The following is a 20,957-nucleotide window of genomic DNA, read 5'->3' on the forward strand; positions in this document are numbered from 1 at the left end:
TGGAGTGTCTGTGGTTGTGGCCTCAGGGACTGGAAGGAAATAGGCGATCTTATTTTTCACTAAGGGAGGGTTGGGACTGAGGTCAAGGTCAGGCAGGGGTTTGATGTGGAGTGTAGACCCTGAAGGATGGAAGCGAGGGCTTTCCGCAGAGTTGGCTTCTCCCCTCTGCTTCTTCAAGGGTCAGTACTAGGGACTCCAGTATTTCTAAAGCAGGGTCAGGAGAGGGTAGCTCTGGGGACAGCCCCAGCAAAAGCAGTGGGACATCCTAGGTATTCAGAATGTGATTGCTTGTGGACATGGGGGATGTATAATGAATGGGTACAAAATGAGATGAATGGGTACAAAATGTTCTTTCCACTTGTCCTTTTTTTCACCCTATATTTTTGCTGTACTTTCCTATCAATTTGCACTTGTAACAAAGGCCAAGTCTGGGGTAATCTCTCCTAAAGGATTATTCAACAGTGAAAAGTTTAGCGGGGGAGGAGTGGATCTTCCATCGATGGGTTTTCCCAAGATGTGGGCTGGCTAGCTGATGGCAGATGCAGGCTGAGGCCTGCCATCCCCCAGCCAGGAGGCCCTTGAAAGGAAAAGAGGCACAGTGTTCTCCCCTCATGACCTGGGGATTTCTCTCTGCTTTGCTCCGTCACTTCATGGAAGCAAAGGGTGTCCAGGGCTTAGTGTTAGGGAAATGGCTGAAATGTTTCTCTTAGGAAATGCCATAGAGTAGAGACTCAGCTAACTGTCTTGATCCAAATCCTGGCTCTAAAACCAGTCAATTTCCCTGTGCCTCAGATTCTCATTCCTAAGATAGAGATAATAACCGTACCCATTTGACAATGCTCTTAGGGTTAAATGAGGAGTGTGGAGCAGGACCTAGCACAGAGTATACCTGCTCCAATGACTGTCACTGGGAATGGGAGGAGTTAGCAAGAGTCAAAAGAAGCAGTGGGTGCTGCCATCAGACAGGCGTCCTCATTTGCTCAGTACCAGCATTTTCCTGGCCATCAGGCTCTGGACAAGCCAGATTGCTCTGAGCTTTGTCCTCTGTGAAACAGATCTGTTCCATACCTCACAGAACTGTTGTGAGAATTGGAATAAATCACATAGCACTCATCAGGCCTGGCACACAGTAGATATATTGTAACTTTTTTTTTAAGGTCAAGTGTAATGGTCTACCTAGATATCACCTTTCACCTTGAAAAGCCTTAGGAGTTGAGGACAGGAAAGTGTTGTTTTTTCCTGTTCCCATTTTGCCCTCACCTCAGCCTTCCTGAGGAGCAGGAAGGGAGCCTAAGAAATCCATGAAGCAGGAGTAGAACCAAGAGGAGTGTCGCCAGAGCCGGAGATTTACCTCAGTGGTACCTGCGTCACAAGTGCAAGGTCCTGAGTTTGATCCCCGGGATCCCCAAAAAAGAAGAGTGTGGCCATCTAGGGTACATGGGTTATGTGAGCAGGGGAGGGAAGGAGAGCCTGGCTGGAGGTGAGCAGTACGTTTGTCTGCAGCAGGCACTCCCTACCACCCACGGCTTGGGAGCGGGCCAGCCTCGCTTGGGTTGGCTTCTCGTCCACCAGTGTTTTCCTTGTCTGTTCCCTAGGGCTGGCGGCACCTGACAGGTGGCAAACAGGTTCAGGGGCTGGCAGTTCTAGCACTGGGCCCAGGTCTTGGGAGCCTCTTGGGCTCTCCCCTTCTCTGCCTAATGAGGCCCCTCAGGGAGAGAGAGCTCTCAAGAAAAGCAAAACCTGAGGGACCACACCATCCCTACCTGGTATTTGGCCTAATGGCTTTTACCAGGTGTGGGCTCTGGTACCTGCATATCTATGTATTTCCCCAGTCACCTCCTGTGGGCATCAGAGAAGGGCATAAGTGTGTGTGTGTTTGCGTGTGTATTCTCTGTCTCATGGGCAGAAGTGGGAAGGCTGAAATTCTGCCAGCCCCACCTTGGTGACCTGCCACACCCCCAAAGACCCAGAGCCTGGGCATGGGATCAGCCCTACCTCAGCCTTCCCCAAGGTCGGGGGTGTGGAACATGTCTGGGAAGGAGCTAAAAGTGGCAGGAAGCATCCTGTCTCAAAGCTCTGCCTTGCTGTATTTAGCCCCTGCAGTACCTGCTCATCTACACCAATGTCCTCAGATGGGAGATCCTGGACATGGAGGCCTGTGCTCTGGGCTCCAGTGAGCCTGCTCCTTCCCATCTCCTGTGAGACTCCTCCGCAGGCCTGGCTGGGGCAGCTGTCTTTCTGTCCACTCTCTGCAGAGTGCTAGGCTGCCCTGTGCCTCTCCTTCCCAGAGGCATCCCCAAAATCTGGGAGCAAAGCAGTGGGAGGAACAGGTCTTGGCTAGGGGAGGAAGAGGAATGTCTGCAGGAGGCTCTTTCCTTTTGCCCAGTGCTGGTGCTTTCTGCACCCTTTCCTACAGCTCCTTGCACTCACTGCCTCAGAGGGAACTGTGCTGGCTACTGCTGTGGGCGACATGGCTTGCCCATTCCCAAGCAGTCACTTCTATCAAATCTGGGGACTAAGGTCCCTGGAAAGGGCCTTGTTGGGCTCCTCAGAAGACTTCTGCTAGTGCTTTAAATAACATGTCTCCTATTGCTCATTTCAGAGTCCTTGTGGTTGGACGTGTCCGTGACCTCACAGAGGAGCACTGCTGGCCTCTTTGTACCTGTTCCCTGCTCCTTTAGGTGGGTGCTTCTCCACCAGCCACAACATCCCCGGCTTGTTTTCTGTTTTTGAGGGGCCAGGATGGATCATAGGAAAGTTGTAGGCAGAGGAAGGAAGAGAGTTCTATCTAGGCCTTTGCATATATGAGTCTCCTGTCAGTAGAATCTGCAGCTGGACCCACAGGCATCCAGTGTGGGGTAGGAGTTCAGAGAGGGCTCAAGCAGCAGGGGCTTGCTGGCTCCAGGAAAGGACACCTGAAGTCCGTCCTGTGTGCTTAACATTTCCTTTCCTGATCCCTTCTTCTCTTTCCCCTGCCCTCTGTAGTCTCTCCCTGTCTTTACTGGAACTTTCAGCTCTCAGGCCATAGAGTCCTGGGCCTCATATCCACATTTGGGCTCTGGCTCTGGTTGCTCACTTCCAAATATCAGCAAATAATCCCAAGCAGGGATGGGTCTCTTCTCAGCTCCCCTGCAATAAGCCTGCCCACTGTGGGCCTCTACCTTTCTGTCCAGACCAGCCCAGTATCTGGACCCTTGTACCCAGCTAGGAGAACTCCTGACACCGAGGCAGTACCTCACCCCACTGCAGGGCTACACTTTGCTATTCTATGGCTTGTGCTGTTCTAATTCTTTTGCATTGTAACATTCCCAAATGAGGCCACGTAGGAGACTTAGCCCTTGTTAAACTGATTGACTGATATTCCTCCCCACCTCCCATTTGTCTTCTCTATTTTTTACCAAACCCATGGGGTATTGGGGATCCTGGGGGAGGGACCCAGACAGTGTAACAGCATCATGATGACTCGGGAGTTACGACAGCTCAGTCAACCCAGGATTAAGCCACAGCCTCCTAGACGGTTTCTGCTATTTCCCCACAGTGGTATTGGGCTCTGGGATTACCGCCCACATCTTGGATGCCTGCTGTGTTCTAGTAATTTGGAGGAGTCAGCTTGGACTTGAACTCCTCTATAGGCATGATGTTGACAATGCAGAAGCACTTTTTCTTTCATTTTTAATTAGATTTAAATTAAGATCATATATGGAAAACAAAGATGTTGTATTTTAAAAGGATATCATATACCTACCACACGAAGAAATAGAATACTGCGAATACATAATGCTTCTGAATACCCTTCCTAATCTCATCTCCTCAGAGGCTTCTATTAATCACTCTTGTTGTTTTGCATTGCTTCAGATAACCAGGGTCTTACAAATGCTAGGAAAGCACACCACTGACCTTCTTACTGCCCTTTTGAAAACTCAGGAATTTAGGCATGTGCTACCATGCCTGGTTCTCCCTCTCTCCCTTCCTTTAACAATTATAAACCCAGCAGTGAAAGACAACAGTATCACCATTATTGCATTAGTTTCCAGGAAAAGAAAAACTGAAATGTTAGGGGAGCTAGGTCCATCTGTCTGACCAGGATTCCCTTTGTGCCTTTGGAGTTGACAATGCTGTGGGCCGCTCCTTGCCTGTCTCCCCCTTTTCCTTCCCTTGGCACTGAGCTCTTTGCGAACATTGTTTTCAATTAAATATCTGTGCATTTGTCAATGTATTGTCACTAGAGATGCCTCAAGGTCTGGGTGCTCTGGCCTCACTGCTGAGGGGTAGTGTGACAACACCATGGACCCAAGACGTTCCAGATCCTGGCTCAGAGATTGCAGGCTGCTCAGCCTTGAAAAGTAGCTCGCTCCTCCCAAGGGTGCCCACAGTCCACGTCTCTCCCCTGAGAGGAGTGGGAGGAAATGGAACCCTACTTTTCTCTCCTGTTTCTCCTGACCTGGGGGACCCTCTTGCCTTGGGTCAGAGGGGCCACTGAAGCCCACAATAGTCTTGTGAAGGTTAGGATAAAAGGGAGCCCTGGGAGAAGCAGAGTCTGAAAGCATTTTGCGGAGCCCCGAGGTGTCCCAGAGTCAGCTCAGCTCTGGGCCTAACACTAGTAGTCGAATCAGAGGCAGCAGGCAAAGCCAAAAACAATTTGTCTGATGGAAGAGTTGGGTCAGCTGTTTCCTCAGTAGGGCTTCCTAGAGCAGATACACTTTGTTCCTTCCCTCCCTTCCCCTCAAGTATGAAATCCATCTCTAGATGATAAGTCTATTTATAAATACTGTCCCTGAAAACAGAATTAGTTAATTGGATATGATTCATATTGCTCAAAAGGATGTTCAAAGTATTGTCAAAGGCTATTGCAAAAAAAGTAAGCGGGGGTAGCTTGGTACCAGATACCAAGGATACTAGGCCAGTTAGTCCTGAGCCATGTAGCTTCAAGGAGCAAGACCTGGAATGACAGCAGTTGGGTTTGGGCATTAGAAGACGTTCTAGTTTTCTCTTGGAGGGCACAACAGGTCATGTAGAGACTTGTGACCTGTTGCTATCTGTCACAGAGGTGGACAGGTACCAGCAGCATTAAGATCACCCTTCACTGCACACCCCGTGGAGTGAATCCTTCAGATGAGGACAGTGAAGGCACTGAAAGATAAAATGCCCTATTCCAGAAGCCCTAAAAATGCAGTATCCGAGTCCAGGCACTTAGATTCCAGCCTTGCTCTGCACTGTGCTGGCCGGGTAGGGAAAGCCGTAACATTCAGGGTCTGGCTTGGGCCCTGGGGAGCCACGTGGCTATGCTGAGCTCTCCAGCATGGTGGGTGGTGATGCAGAGGATGCAAGTTGGCCCTGGCACTAGCTCCGGCCCTGGCTGTGACCGATCTGATGTTCTTGCAGGCATGGAGGCAATGGCAGCCAGCACTTCCCTACTTGACCCTAGTGACTTTGACCGCAACGTGCCCCGGATTTGTGGGGTATGTGGAGACCGAGCCACAGGCTTCCACTTCAACGCTATGACCTGTGAAGGTTGCAAAGGCTTCTTCAGGTAGGTCTCCTGCCAGGCTCCCCCTGAACAAAGGAGGGACAAGAGCAAGGCTGTCCCTGGAAGAAGACCCCTGTGCTTTTTGTGTCCCCTTCCTGACCATGTCCTTGGAACTTGTCAATTCCCACATCCACTATGAGCAGTGGGGTCTTGGTGGAGAGTTTCTTATTCCCACTCCTCTTGGCCCAGCTGAGTCTTTGGCCCTCTCAGAAGTCAGTTTCCTAGGAGTTTTTTTTTTTTCATTGGCCCTAACACCAGCCCCCGCACTGACCCATGTCCATGCTTCTGAGTGGGCCTCCTTCCTGATGATGGTGGCAGCTTCTAATCCAACAGTCCAGCCAGGCATGTCTTTGAAAAAGCCCTGGAGCCTGGGTTATGTGCTTGCCTTCCTATCCAACCCAAACTGTTCCTTAGAACAAGGGAGACTGTACCCCTGGATAGGCCACTGTGCCTGATCTGTGTCTACCTCTTCACGTGTGGCTGGCTTATCCCAGCTCTGAATTCCAACGGCAGGTACCCAGGAAGTGCTAAAAGGTACCCACATTCTTATCCTGTTGGTCACAGCTGGTGTCTCTCCCATGAGTCCAGGATTCCAAAAACAAACTGCAGCAAAGTTCTGGGAAGGCCAAAGGATGTTCCTATCTAATGCTGAGGAGGGAGGACAGAAACAGGTTGGACTGAGGCGGGAAAGAAAGACCATGAGAATTTGACATTTGGCATGTATTGGAGAGAGGGAGGGGCCTGGAAGCCGGCAGCCAGAAAAGAGCTAGTAACAATCTGGATTGGAGGTGGGGAAAGAGGAGGACAGGGCTCTAACCATCAAGACTGGCAGGAATAAGTCCAGACCAGAGAGAGGAAGCTGAGGCCAGTCTGGCTCCTGTCTGAACTGATGAGCTTGCTTGGTCTTGACAGCAGAGTGATTCTGAGTGCAGGCCCAACTCTGCTCCAGCCCGGGGCTCCCTACGCACCTGTCCTCTGCCCAGAAGCCAGCAGGCCTAGGGTTCCAAGGCCTTGAGCAGTTGCTGGGCTGTGGAGGTGCTGTGGGTGCTAATTGCCTGTTTGGCCCTGTGCAGTCTGCCTGCCCGCTTGGCTTCCCAGAAGGCTACTCCCCAGCTGGTGGAACCAGACCAGCAGCATCGCTGCCTCTACGTCCTGTTGTGCATCTGTCAGTCCTCAGGGCTGAAGCCCACACTTCCTGGAGGGTGGGCCTTCCAGAGTGGCCCCTGTGTGCCAAGTGCCACTTGGATCCTTTCCTGCTGGGGCCTGAGAGTGAGGGAGCTGCCTTTGGAGAGATAATGGGTGTACATATCGAGGCCTGCTTCCCATCATAAAACCAGCCAGAAACATGTAGGCTGGTACTAGCCATGCCATTAATTAATTATATGCCGTTGCTCAAATTCCTTGACTTCCCTGTGTTCTGGTTAGCTGATTGCCCATGTGTATCACCTCTCTGCTGTAGATAGGTAATCTGAGGATTAATGAGGTACCAGGTATAAAAGGCAGATGGTGCTCTGGACAGGAGTGTGGAGGCGGCTGAGTGGAGGGCGCATGGGGCCTGCCGCGCCCATGGCTGGGTGCTGGAGATGGAGAGCGGACAGGGATTCACACCTGTGCACGTGTGTCACTGCAGATCCACAGTGCAGCAGTGCTGCTTGTGAGCACATGACACTATTATACCCTCCGCCCAGGCCCTCTTGACAGGGTCCCTGGGAATTAGTTATTAACTGATGGCCACCACAGCTCCTGAATGGTCTGTCGTTACAGGCAGCCAGAACTGTTGTCTTGATCAAAAACTACAGTGAATGTTTCGTCTTTTTAAACACATTTTGTATTAGTGAGAGACACCTCGCCATTAATCCCCATCAGAATAGTCCCCTCAATTTGAACACGCATGTCCCATCATTCTGCCACTTTGTGAAGCAGTTCTTGAAGTCCTCTTTCATAACTATTTCTACAAATTGGAATAAAAAATGCAGTGAATATCGCTGCTGAGTGCCAGCCGGTGGAAAGGTTTAAAACATTATGATGTGTCCTCATCCGCTTTATTAATTCAACCTTTTGGCACCGTGTGACTTCTGACTCTTCCCCAAGTGAAAATGACCATGAGAGGTAAATGTTTTGATAGATTCAGGACCTTGAGGCAGGCACAACTATGCCACTTTCTAAGTCACTTGTCAGTGAGGACTTCTAGAAGTGGCTCGGGAAATGGCCAGAATGATGTGTGTCGGAAGCAAGGGGACATGTGAGTGAAATTAATGGCAATGTGTCATTTACTGCAGGAAACTTTTAATGTAAACATTCACTACTCATATCTAGCTCCTCTCATTACTCTCCCTGTCTAGGTGGCTGAGCCAGGGTGCACTTTCTAAAACAGTCAACATCTTTGAATTTTGTTTGTCTATGAGTAAAATTAAATAAACATCCACATATGTCTATCATCTACCCTCATTATTTGGGGGGTCTGAATTTGCTAATTTGCCAACTTGCTAAAATTTACCAACATCAGTACTTGTAGCACTTCTGTGGTCATTTTACAAACATGGGTAAAAAGCCATGAAGAGCTTAAGTCTTCTGATGACCACGTCTCCAACAGAGGTGGCACCAGGAGAAGTTGCACAAGGTGATTGTGTCACCTTCTGTTTCAGCTCTCACACTTAATAAAACAGACACCCTTTCAACAATCTACGTAGGGCTACATTTTTTTGTATTTTTGTGATTTTTATTGGTGATTTCGCTATTGAAAATGGTTCCCAAGCATAGTGCCAACATGCTGTCTAGTGTTCTTCAGCACGAGAAACCCATGCTGTACCTTACGGAGAAGCACATGTATTCAAGAAGCTTCATTCAGACATGATCTATTGGCTGTTGGTTCACTATTAATAAATCAACAAAATACATTGCATATGTATTAAATAAGTTTTCTTTAGAAGAAAAGGCGTATACACCAAGGTTATACATTCATCAGTTGACAAAGATGTTGTCACCAGAGGCTCACAGGAACCTGACCCCATATTTTCTGCAGGAGTATGTTCACTAATCTAGTGTAAGCGATGACTTTACAGATCATAACTACTGTGAATTACAAGACTGACTGTATCTGTATTATTTCTCCTCTTCTCTGTTCCCCACCCCCATTACTCCTCTTTTGTTTCATCCAAATCTTATTTATAAGTTTTCCATTTTGTCCCAGTACAAATAGTTGCTTAAGAATTTTGTTGCCAATTATATTTGTTTGTTTGTGCAATTCTGATCCCAAGAAGTGGTTGGTGTCTTCTCTGTGTGAAGCGAACCTAGAGATGAGTACACCCAGGTCCTTGCCCTTAACCCTCAACTCCATCATGAGCACTCTCAGGAGAGAGTATTGCTTTAGTGCGGTGTCACTGACTGCTTTCCAAGCTCTGTAGACTGTCCATTTAATGTTTGGTTTGGCTCCTAAGATAGTCAAACTAAAGTGCTTCAAGGGCTAGTGATGGCATACTGGCAAGTCCGAGACTTGTAATCAAACCAGAGGGTGAATACGAATGTTGGAAGGTTGGAGCTCAGTTCTCTTGACGTATATTCAGGAACTGGAGGCCGTTGCTGGTCAATTCCTTATACAAGCTATTTCTTGTTATATCAACTTCCTGCTGACCTGGAGCACATAGACATGGTCAAAGAAAAATGATATTTTCAGTGTGAATAAAAGATCTATACAAGTAGGCTTGTAGATGGTCTGACCTTCTTGGCTATATGTTAACCAGAGTATAATTAAGGGCCAAGGAATTGGGGCGGGTCTACTAAAAAATCAGATAGGTAGGTAGGTAGGTAGGTTGATAGATGATTGAATCTCTGGTCATGGAAAGGTTTATCTAAGTTTCAATATAAATGGAAAGGGAATGCTTATAGTCCTAGCACTCTGAGAACCTGCAGCTGGAAGGCCAGTCTGGGCAACTTAGTGACTTCGTGAGATCCTGTCTCCAAATTAAAAAATGAAAAGGGCCAGGGATATAGGTTGGTGGCAATTCCCCAGTTCTCAATCCCCAGTTCTTCAAAAATTAAAAAAAAATAAATCAAAGTTTCATGGTGAAATCTGAGAGACAGTTTATTGTTGAGCAACAGTTTATTGTTGGTCTCTCTATTTTCTTCTTCTTTGTCCATGCCTTCTTAATTATGACATTGTGAAGGTATGTGGTGCAAGCTTCAAGATAATAAACAGAAATGTGGGGTTTTTGCTAGTTGCCAAGGTCCTCAGGGACCTTGTTAATTATGGGCCTTGTAGAGTACAGGGGGAGAAAGGCAGACTGGTGAGGACCCAGGAACATGAGGAATGTTTTGGCTCTCTGGAAGATCAGCCAACTGATATCTGTAGCTCTTCTAAGAATTTTGATGTGAAAAGAAGCAGAGAAATGGAACAGATGCCTGGGGAGCTAAAACTCAGTGTGCTAAAAGACAGTTGAGTCAATAGAAAAGAGGAGAGGAGAGCTGCACAGGGCATTCCATGGACACAAGCTGCAGGAGATAACTTTGTCCAGGTTAGCTGGTTTCCCTCCCTAGATGCTGAAGGCTGTGGAGGAAAGAGGGTTAGTGTGGTTCTCTATGGATGGTCTAGCCCTGTGTGAAAGCTTGCGGAAAGGAGGCCAGCACGTTTATTGGGAAAGGGAAAATCACAGGAGTTAACAGAAAGACAGTTGCATAAAGATGAATGTCTTATATTTCCTTTTGTTTGTTGTTTTATTTCTTTAGGAATTTAGCTCTCTAATCTAGGCTTGTTCACATGAAATCACTCTCAGCATTTTCTGGGGATATGCTCCATGCTTAGACAATAGAGGGCCAGTGGAGCTTTAGAAGTTACTCCACTCTTCTAAACCATCCATGTCTGGACTGCTGTATCCATGACTTCTTTGCCCTCAGACAAAGGAGGAGCCCTCAGACAGCCTTTGCTTCCTGCTCCTGGCTTTAGGGAGGCTTCTAGTTCTGATTAAGAGAGAGCAGATTCTTATGAAGACCTTAGTATTAAAAAGAGCAGAATCTTTGGAGTCAAACAGATCTTGGTTATAGTCCCAGCTTTTACACCGATTAACTGTGGGAGGGACTTTAAGCAAGTTATTTAACTTTCCTGTACCTTTTTGTACAGCTTGTAAAATAGGCATGCCTACTCCCAAAGTTTATTTAAAAGCAATGGAAACAATCTTTCTCCAATATATGCCAAATAATAATTTCTCTTTGTACCCGCTTCCACTGAGGTCTCAGTGACATTCAGTTACAGACAGAGCCCACAGGAAACACTTGACCCCACACTGCTGGCAGTGGCCACCCACTTGAGGAGGGACCTTCCTGCCCCATCTCTGAGGCCCCAGCCCATGGCACTTGATGCTTTTGTAAGCATCTTGTCTCTCATGTTTTGATGAACTGGTCTCTGGCATGAGACTCATCAATGTCCTCTCTCACCCCTGGCTTTCTAGAAACTGTGTTTATATTTAGCTGGTTGCCCCACCTCTGTCCCCTTTCCTGAGCTGGGGTATAATTGCCAACCATCTGGAGGATGACAGGGTTGAGATCCCAGAGAGCCGCTGAGACCTTGTTCTCGTGTGGAATTCCAAAGCTCTTGTTTCTCAAAACCAAACCAGCTCATAGGCAATTAGAACTGGGAGGAAAGTGGGGTAGGGTGTGGATCTTCAGGACAAAACACTGAGCCACAGCTGAGCGGTCTGGCTGCCCTGACTCCTTGAGGGCAGAGATAGGTAACAGCCACATGTGTGGAAGCACCCTCAGAAGGCAGCAGATCAGGGAATACGTTGGCCCAAAGGCAATAGGACCTCTTTGCAGCCCAGCAAACATTCTTACTGCGCCACAAACACCTGGAAGGCCAGTCCAGGGAGCTGGGTCTGGTCCTAGGAAGAACACAGGACTGGCTGTTGGAGCCAGTGAATGAACTTTCCATGCCCCGAACACTGACCCCACTCCAGAGCAGGACATCCAATCTCCGTCCGCCCGACCGCCAGCTCTTTTGCTCTGTTACTGTTTTGAGAGTAGTAAAGAAGAACCACTTGCTGTATTTGAAAATATAATAAAGCTCCATAAATGTATAGGATGCTTCAGTATTGCTCCAATAATGTGAAGACATGTAGTAGAGTCAGGGGCCTGATGGACGATGCATGCAGAGGCCAAGGGCACAGGCTGTGATCTTCCTCTGTTCCAGTCCCCGCTGTCAGCTCAAGTGCTGGGCTCCAGAAAAAGCTCCAGCCTCCCTATTCTTCTCTTCTTTCTCTGTCTCATTTTCCTCCTCTCCCTTCCCTTCTCCTTTGTGGTACTCTTGGGCTTTCATAGTACAACTCGTAAACCGGAAGCACAAAACTGGGGTGTTTCCCCCACATGTTTTCTTTTAACCCACCTCTGCATTTCTAGTCTTCTGCCTCCCAGCCTCAGTAGGCTCCGTTCCTGCTCTCGGGGAAGGTTGTACTGAGTGGCTCTTTGCAACATTTGGTGTGTGGAAGCCTAAAATTGAGCTTCAGATTTAAAACATGAGAAAGATTTCAAAAACAAATAAAAGACAGCGAAGCACTAAAATATTTTTCCTGACCACCTGTGGTTGTAGGGCTTTCCCCCTCCCGTGAGGATGAGAGGCAGGGCCCCTAAATCCCAAGGAAAGATGGGTGGGTCCCCGAAGGCCACAGTCCCCCTCCTGGAATCTCAGGACACTCTAGGCCCCAGAAGGGACTGGCTGAAGGTTTGGCTAGTGTCCCTGGCTGTGTTCCTCTTGGTGCCATGGCCTGGACACTTCACAGGAAGAGTCAGAGCCAGACAGGACAGTGGGTGGGTCTGAGGATAGAACAGCCCCTCAGATGTGGGCAAGACGCCTGGTTATAAAAAAAAAGCAGTGGGGGATGAGAGTTTGCTCTGAATTAGAAACTTCTGGTCTTGAGTAGGTGTAGAGAGCTGTGGTAGTAGGTGAAGCCTTGAGAACCACAGAGAAGGAGGAAAAAGCATCAGCGTACACAGCTTTCATCCTGGGATACATAGATTGGCCTGAAATAGTGACAGCATCTCTCCGGGGTAACCCTAACAGTTCCTGGGTGCTTTCATATTTTGCTGTCCCTCCAACAAGGACAACCCTGCAGCAGAGTTACAGGGGTGAAAGCGAAAGGCTTCTTGCTTCCTTCAGTCTCTCTCCAGGCTGGGATGGACTTGCTCCAATGGTCTGGCACTGCTCTACCTCCCCACATCCCAGGTCTGCTGCTGGCCCCTTGAGTAAGGAGGGTTATCACAGAAAGGTACCAGAGCCAAGATCCAAAACTAGCAGTGGCTTCTTGCCCTGGCACTGGGTCCCTCTTGGCTTTGAGCTGCCCGAGACTATTTGCCAAGAGCCTCAACTTCCCTGAGGTTCCAGGGTTGAAAGCTATCCAGTAAGGTGAAAGCTGAGCCTGGGACCCCAAGGCTTCCAGATTTGAAGCCCTTCACTTCTTGCTAGACAGCCTGATTGATAAGTTCCTTAAATTACGCAGTCCCATCTGTTAGACAAAGGGCTCACACTGAGCATCCCATGAGGTCACTGTGAGTGTAAGTCTCTGACTGCCTGTGGCTATACAGAGCCTCACTCTAGTCTCTGGTCCCCATCTGAGCTTGTCAACTGTTTTCCTAGACCTCATGTGTGTCCCACTGATCTCAAGCAGTGAGTGATTTTTTACGAAGGATCATAGCTAGCATCCATCCAGCAACTAGCTAGGATGCCATCACTCACTCTTCTCTGGAAAGAGAAGCTGTGGGCTAGGCCTTTGCCCCTGAGGCTTGAGCAGCTCCACTCAGTAGCCCCTTGGAAGATGCTGCCACTCTTGCTGCAAGGGATGCTGCCGCAATCTTAGGCTGTTGTTTTTCCCAGCTAGCTCTTGCTACCTTCCCTAAGGAGAAAAGTGGGGCGTACCCTTGGTGGGGCTGAGAGGAGTACCAGGAGCTTCTAGAAGGGGATGGTGAGAAACTAGAAAGGATCCATCTGTTATGCAGCATTCCAAAGTCCACAGAACAGTGGAAGAGAATGAGCAATTAGGAAAATGAGCTCTCAAATGTACATGTGCATGCAAGGGAGTGCAATTGTGCACTGTACACACACTTATGTATACGCACAGAGTGTTAGAATGGGACAGCTTGTGGGGGTTCTTCCTACCTAAAACACTCTTCTTTATACTTTTATCTTTTTTATTAGTGCAGTGCTTGCAGTTTATAGTCACCTTGGCAGAAAGCCAAGGACTCCCACCTGCTCACCTGGCCTTTTCTCTTTCTAGACATCCAGAGAAATGGTTTGGGCTGTGAGCATTTTTTCCCTTCTCTCTTTACCTGTGCACATGCCTATCCTTGAATCACAGGGATTCCAGTCACACGTCTCTGGACTCTGGAGCACAGAAAGCTGAGACTAGCATGCTTGCCTCTAATTAAAAACCATTATGAGGGCTGCTCTACAGATTTCAGTATTTTGTAAAGTTTTACTAAGAAAATTCACTTGTGCATTTCCTGTGTAATTTTTAAAAAAGGGAGGGGAACAGAGGACTGTAAAAGGGAGTAAAAGCAATGATGGGAGCCAAGTAGGCTCTAAAGGAAAAAGGAGGGTCTGGTTGGTGCACACAGCCCAGGGCAGGGTGCTGGGGGTCATTCCAAGCAGCCCAGGGGCTGGGATGGGTCCCATATCCTCTGGGGTAGAAATAGAGATCGGGGACCTATTCATAGCCAGGGCTGAAGGTGCCTGTAAGTCAGTGACCCAGTGCAGGGTGTGTGTTCTCTCGGCAGGCGGAGCATGAAGCGGAAGGCACTGTTCACTTGTCCCTTCAACGGGGATTGTCGCATCACCAAAGACAACAGGCGCCACTGCCAGGCCTGCCGGCTCAAGCGCTGTGTGGAAATCGGCATGATGAAGGAGTGTGAGTGACCAGGGAGGGGCCCAGCAGAGGCTGGGCTGGACTGGGGTCCCTGGAAGGCTTTGGCCACCGCCACACAAATCTCACCAGAGAGGTGTCCTCTGCTCTGTGGCTGTGCACATCCCACACCAGGAGCTTGGGTGGGAGCAGGACCGCAGCCAGGGGCGAGGCTGCGGAACTGCTGGGTTCTGGCTAGGACTTGTATTTGTGCCTCAGAGACTCAGAAAGACCCCTCAGAGTGAGGCCTAAGCAAAGGGGGGACAGGATGGCCCCGGCCCTTGTGACTCTTTCCTCCAGCATTGTCATACCTCACTATTTGTTCCCTGGGAGGTCTTTCCTGGAGGAAAGGGTGATACTCAAGACTCCAGTGATCTGAGGACTGGTGCCCAGGGAAACTAGGGGGAAAGACCCTGTGAAAGGAATCACCAAGGGCGTAGGACAAGACTTGGGTTCTGAGGCTTGTCCTGCTTGGAGAAGAGGAGTGGTAGCAGATTTACAGGGATGTTCTGACCCACCACTAAAGACAAACTCTGGACTTTGCATCTGAGCTCCAGTACAGTTATTTGGTGACCAGAGTAACCACTGATTGCAGCAGGCACTGGAAGGGGCTCACCAGCCCTCCATGGGTAGGAGCAAGGGGTCTGGGTCAGGTCTGCAGAAGGAGCCCTCTGCACATTCATCTTTGCCCAGCAGTGTGCATCTGAATGCCTTCCTTGCTATGGGGCTGTGTTAGGAAAAGTAGGGTGAGGACAGATGTCAGAAAGATATGTCAGGAAGAGGGGGAAAGTCATAGGAAAGGGTTTAGGGGATGGGAAATTTCTTCCTTAATGGAAATAAATTTACTACTGCTGGGAACAGAGGCAGAGTCAGGGTCCTCATCTTGGGTCTCCTCCTGGTCTTGACCAAGGCTCCTCACTCCTGATTCCGGCTCCCCAACCGGCATTGGCAGCCCTGGGAGGAGTTCCCACTCCCACTGGAGTGTGCAGGCCTAGGCATGCTGATTAATTCCACCCAGGCCCTGCCCATCCCAACCCCTGTGTTTATGCTGGAGAGAGTGGGAGTATGGAGGCCCAAAATCTGGGTACCCTGTGAGCTATGCACACATTCTCAGGGGGCCTGCTCTGTGGGATATGCTGGGTGGGTACCTGTACCTCTAAGGCTTCACCCATCCAAGAATGGCAAAGGCTCCCCATGTGGGTCAGTAAGTGTTGAGTTAGGGCCACCTTTGTTGATGCCCCAGATGTTTCTGGCCTCTGTCTCTGGGGGTGGGGGCGGGGAGGTGTCCTATTAACCAGAAAGAGGACAAACAGAAATCATCTGAGGCCCAGAAAAGGAAAACATCAGAACTGTGGCCAGAGAGCAATTTGGTGGCCAACCTGAGACTAGAATACAACTCATGTCCCCCTCTTAGGCCCCTCTAGGTCCCCGTGAGGAGCAAGATATCCATAGTGAGGGGAATACCACACCACATGGTGGGACTATCTGTCCAGAAGTCAACCCCACCCCCAGATCAGCACGATGCCTCAGACTGATCCTACACCCATAGAATCCCCTTCCCACCTGGCTCTCATGACCTCAGTGCAGGGAGCTGTGCTGAGCTGTGGATGGACTGGCCTCTCTGGGTCCAGAGCTCCAATTAGAATAAACTGTGGGGCCAGCAAGAGGCCACTCCTTTCTACCACCCTGAAGGCTGGTTGTCCCAGAAAAGATGAAGGCCCTGCCTGGGTTAGCCCAGCCTGTGTGTTGGGCCTGGGAGGGCTGCTCACTGATCCCTGGTGCTGGCCCTTGTCCCCAAGGCCTAGCCTCCCCTGAAAGGATCAAGTGTCTCAACATTTGTAAAACCACAGGAAGGGATCTAAAAACCCAGGGTTCAGGGAGAGGAAGGGAAAGTGGGTGAGCAGTATTTGTTGACCACATGCTATGTGCCAGATACCGTGTCAAGCCCATGCATTTACTTCCTAAATTCTTACAAAATTTAAGAATTACAAAATTCTTACAAAATTCCCTAAATCTATAAATAACTCCTTTTTTTAAAGCTAAGAAAGCTGGAAGGAATTAAAGCATAAGGTCTTGGAGCTAATAAAACGCCAGTGTTCTGTGTAACATAGGCATTTCTGCTTCTGAGGCCAGACTCGTGGGCTCTACCCCAGAATGACCCCTGTGGGTCAGACTCACTTCACTGTACCTTTTCAGGCACTGCCTGGGGCCGTAAGGGATAAATTAAAGAGACTTTGTCCCTACAAAGACTCTTTGTTTGAATCAAGACATTTCGTGGTTGAGTGATTCCATCTTGCTTATATGATATCCATCCTGCACAGAATCGCCTATGAGGTTACTTTAATGTGTTTACACACGTCTTTTCTCTCCAGTGTTAACACCTGACACCCAGAAGGTGATCAATAAATACATGTGGAATGAATGAAAATCAGCTCCCCACTGTGCTTCTTCTATCTCTAGGTCGTCACTGGTCTAGAGATCAGTGAGATTATCCCAAACCTTATATTATCTGTGTCGTTCATATGGGAAAAATGTTATGCCCTCTTCCTTGCTGTCCTTAGATCACCACTGGCATCTTGAAATGTTTTTAAATTATTCATCTCTATAGATCTTCCCTTCCCAACTTGATTCTAGACTTCATTAGACAGGGAATATTTCTTGAGTAGGAATAACTTGGGCAAAGCCATTTCCTACCCAACAAGGAGCTTAGAAAGAAGTCAGGGAAGCTGCTGAGCAGTGGACTGCTTTCATGGTCATCAGATACTGTACCAAAGTTTACATGCTCCATTCAGCTGGGAGCCCGTCAAACTCTTAGCTCTTGCTGGGGGCAAAGGGTTACATGTGCCTGCAATCCCAGTGACTTGGGAGGCTGGGGCAGGAAGATCGAAAGTTTGAGGCCAGCCTGGGTAATGTAGTAACTTAGTGAGACTCTGTCTCAAAATAAAAAATAAAAAGGGCTAGGATACTTTGGTACTGGCTTCAATCCTCAGCACTCAAAGTACAAAACAATAAATCTGCTTAGCTCATTCTGTCAGTGACTCTTCACTTCAAAACATGTGTCTTTCTTACATGATATTTTATCAGTTATTTGTGAAAATAATAAAAAATTTCCTCTGAGATTAACCCCTTTTTACCCACATTATTTCATAAATCACAGCAGCATTTGTATATTCATGAAGCTTGGGGCTTATTGAGTCTCTACACAATGCAACCTGTGGGAGGCTTTCAGTTTCCATCTCCAGAGTCGCCCGCACCCCCTGGACCTGGACTGCTGCTGCAGGGGAGTGATTGGGACGAAGAGTGTTGTAAGTTTAACTGTGAATCTTCTGTCTTCTTAAAGTGAATCATGGACAAGCCTTGCTCCTTTATTAAATTCTCCTACTCCTCTGATGGACTGCACCACCCTGGGTGTCAGGTCCCATGGCTGAGGGCCAGAGTCCTAGGCACAGTCTCAACTAGATTAATCAGAGCGAGTTTGGAGTTGTGGTTACAGCCGCTGACTCCAGAACCAGACTGTGAGGTCTGAATACCAGTGCTACCATTTGTTAGCTGTGTGACTTTGAGCATGACCTCAGTTCCTTGTCTGTGAAGTGGAATTAACAGCCCCTATCTTAAAAGGTTATTGCCAGGACTAGATATATGTGAGTCAATGTACCAAAAAAGCACTTGAAAGTGTGTCCAGTACATTTTTTAAAACTGTACATTATCCATTATTATTATCTTTTTAATGCAACAAACTTGGTCACCGGGATCTTTGTCTCCTAACAGATCAGAGGCCCCTCATAAGGAGAGGAAGGCACACTTGTAGAGACAGGCAATAATAAGAGATAATCTGTAGCATTCCAGAGAGACACAGCCTGAAAACAGTGGCAAGCAGAACAGGGACTCCAAAGCTATGACTCTGAACTCATGATCTGGTCCTGCAAAGTTCAATGGTTATTCAGAATGATGCCTCTAAGTCATGGAGGAAAGGTTATGGGATGTTACAGGTGTCGCATTATATGATAGTCTGCCTTGCAAATATTTTGGTTGCAATTATTTAAGTAAAAGAAGTAAGCTTCACTCAGCTCCCCAGTGGCCCGGCGTGTTGTATGTCATACCCAGTGTTACAGGGTGCAGGTGGCTTGGGGTACTCCTCACTGTCCTTCCCTGAACCCAGGAAAATGGCTTGCACAATGGGTGCAAGCTGTGTTGCTGTGTTTAACACTCTATGCAGAATACCCAGCAAAGGTGCGGGCCACAAAGTCCCCTGGGCTGCCTCTGTGGGGGAGACACAAGAATTAAAAGTCAGGGCCCCTGCCCTTAAGTATTCTATGGTATAGTGAAGGAGATCTTGAACTTCTTAGGATCTCTTTGTAAGCATTTACTAAAACCTGTTCTAACCATGAGTCTTGAAGAATAAAAGGCGATTAGGTGCCATTATGTGCAGGAAAGACCATGTGAGGCACAAGAAATGAGAGCTCAGTGCAGATCTGGGCAGTGGAGAAAGGCTGTGTGGCAGAAGGGGATGGCTGGGCGCTGAGGGAGGGATGGGGCCTCACAGCCGTCAGAGGAGAAGGGCCCCAGCCATTCAGGCATGCAGCACAGGTGGAAAGGCAGTGGCGAATAGGAGCAGGTCACGCTCACGGGCCAACTGTGCCAGCCAGACTGGAGCAGAAGCTGTGCCCAGAGTGTGGGGAATGAGACTGGGAAATTAGGAAGAAGCCAAATCATGTGCAGCCTTGACTTCGGCTTGGACGTGGTCAGCAGTACAGAGTCAGCAAAAGTTCCTAAGTAGGAGAATAGCAACATCATGGAACACAGGAGGACACCAGAGCCCAGTTAGCTGAGCGACGTTCCTGTAGATGCTCGTGGTCTCACTGGAAGAGACTGGCCACCCTTAGAAGAGCAGAAAGGATCAGATGCCTAATCTGGGCTTTGCCAGGTCAGGGCCTCCTCCCCTTTCTTTGCCTGAGATGTACCCTGCTCCTTTCTCTCCACCCTGCTTGACCTCTTAGGGTCTGAGCAGACACCCTCTGTGGGAGGAGGCATGGCAGCTCTTTGGGCAGGCTCGTCATTCACCGTGGCTTGGCCTCCTCCTAGCCCTCCTCTTGGTATGTGCCTTACCAAGGCTCCTCCTTCCTGCTGTACTGTGGCTTGGTTGTCCATCCCCCGAAACACACACACACACATATATACACACACACACACATACTGTAGGCTCTTCTTCCCTGCTACTAACTTCTCTGGGCCTCATCCTACCAAGGGGCCTGAGCCAACCCACTTTTGTTGAAGCCTGGAACTCACCCACTCTGGGCTTCTGGTTCCTTTCCCTGCTCTTGTGAAATGCCCCAGTTCTGTGGGCAGATACCCTGGCAGCTCCAACACAGATCAAGTAGCTACAGGCTGAGGGCCCCAGTGCCCACTCCTGCTGTCAGCGCTCTGCAAGCCCTGGCCAGGAGGTCTGTTTGCCCAGCTGCCATGCCAGGCATCTCTGCTCCACCCCATCCTCCCAGGCAGCTACTCCGGAGCAGAAGCCCCTGCACAGCCTTGCACAGGTAGCAGAGGGTTTCCCATAGTTGTACACCAGCTAGCAACTTAGAGAGGGCATCCCAGATTAGAGCCATAGGTGGCAGACTTCAGGCACTCCAAGAGGACTCAAAGCTTCTGGGAGCTGAAATTTCAAGACTGGACAGGCCAGAGGAGGGGTTATTTGGGTTAACCCAAGAGGCGAAGTCTTCTGTGTTGGCCAGAGATACCTGGGTTCCATGTGGGAAAATTGACATCACTGCAGCACCACAGTGACAGTTTCCCTTTCACTATTGCTTTACCTTGATGTCTCCTTCAGGATGATGGATCGAGGTGAGGCCCCGGAGAAGGGAGGGAGCCAGGGTTTAGTGAGCATCTGTGCTCTGCCGGGCACCATCCAGTTCTCATAACAGTCTGTCCTTTGAAGGAGGTGTTATTGTGCCCCCCTTACACATGCACACACACACACACACACACACAGACATTCACACACAGACATGCATGCACACACATGTGCACAAATATTTTATAGAGGAAGAAACAAGAAATGTACCTTAGAAGAGATGGTATGATGCAAATTTCTCATTTTATTAATGAGACAATGAACACTTAAAAAGAGGTTTGAACAGCTAGCCCTATGTCCCACAATTTATTTATTTATTTGTTGGTTTGTTTGTTTTTGTAGTACTGGGGATTGAAAGGAGGGTCTTGCACATGCTAGGCAAGCGTTCTACATCCCCAATCCCTTTTTATTTTATCTTGAGACTAAGTTGACCAGACTAGGCTCAAACTTGGTATTCTCCTGCCTCAGTCTCCTAAGTGGCTAGTATTACAAGTGTTCACCACCACACCTGGCCCCACAACTCATCCTTGAGAAAACAGAGTCTAATGTCAGACCACTCTGCCTCTCAAATCCTCTTTTTTCCTTTCACAGGCACCAAACAAAAGGCAGTTTTTCTCCACATGTGTGTGGAGTCACCCACTGTAGCAGGGCCCCTAGGGACCCAAAGGCAAGACAGCCAGCCCCTGCCATGATAGTCTGG

The 20,957-nt window shown here is 48.7% G+C and overlaps 1 protein-coding gene across 4 annotated transcripts in view; it reads left to right on the forward strand.

Annotated features, from left to right (window-relative positions):
* Vdr (vitamin D receptor) overlaps positions 1 to 20,957 on the forward strand; it is a 48,957-nt gene that overhangs the window by 15,397 nt on the left and 12,603 nt on the right. For 3 of the 4 annotated variants that reach the window (XM_010638332.1, XM_010638333.2, XM_010638334.2), the window contains 3 exons: positions 2,603 to 2,681; positions 5,383 to 5,530; positions 14,282 to 14,412. In XM_010638332.1, coding sequence (XP_010636634.1) covers positions 5,385 to 5,530; positions 14,282 to 14,412 — 277 coding nt within the window. In that variant the 5' untranslated portion in view covers positions 2,603 to 2,681; positions 5,383 to 5,384. The remainder of the gene's footprint in view (positions 1 to 2,602; positions 2,682 to 5,382; positions 5,531 to 14,281; positions 14,413 to 20,957) is intronic. The other variant, XM_010638336.1, reaches the window with a different exon arrangement.

The sequence above is a fragment of the Fukomys damarensis genome, unplaced genomic scaffold (genome assembly GCF_012274545.1).
Source record: "Fukomys damarensis isolate Sample0158 unplaced genomic scaffold, DMR_v1.0_HiC HiC_scaffold_15, whole genome shotgun sequence".
NCBI lineage: Eukaryota > Metazoa > Chordata > Mammalia > Rodentia > Bathyergidae > Fukomys > Fukomys damarensis.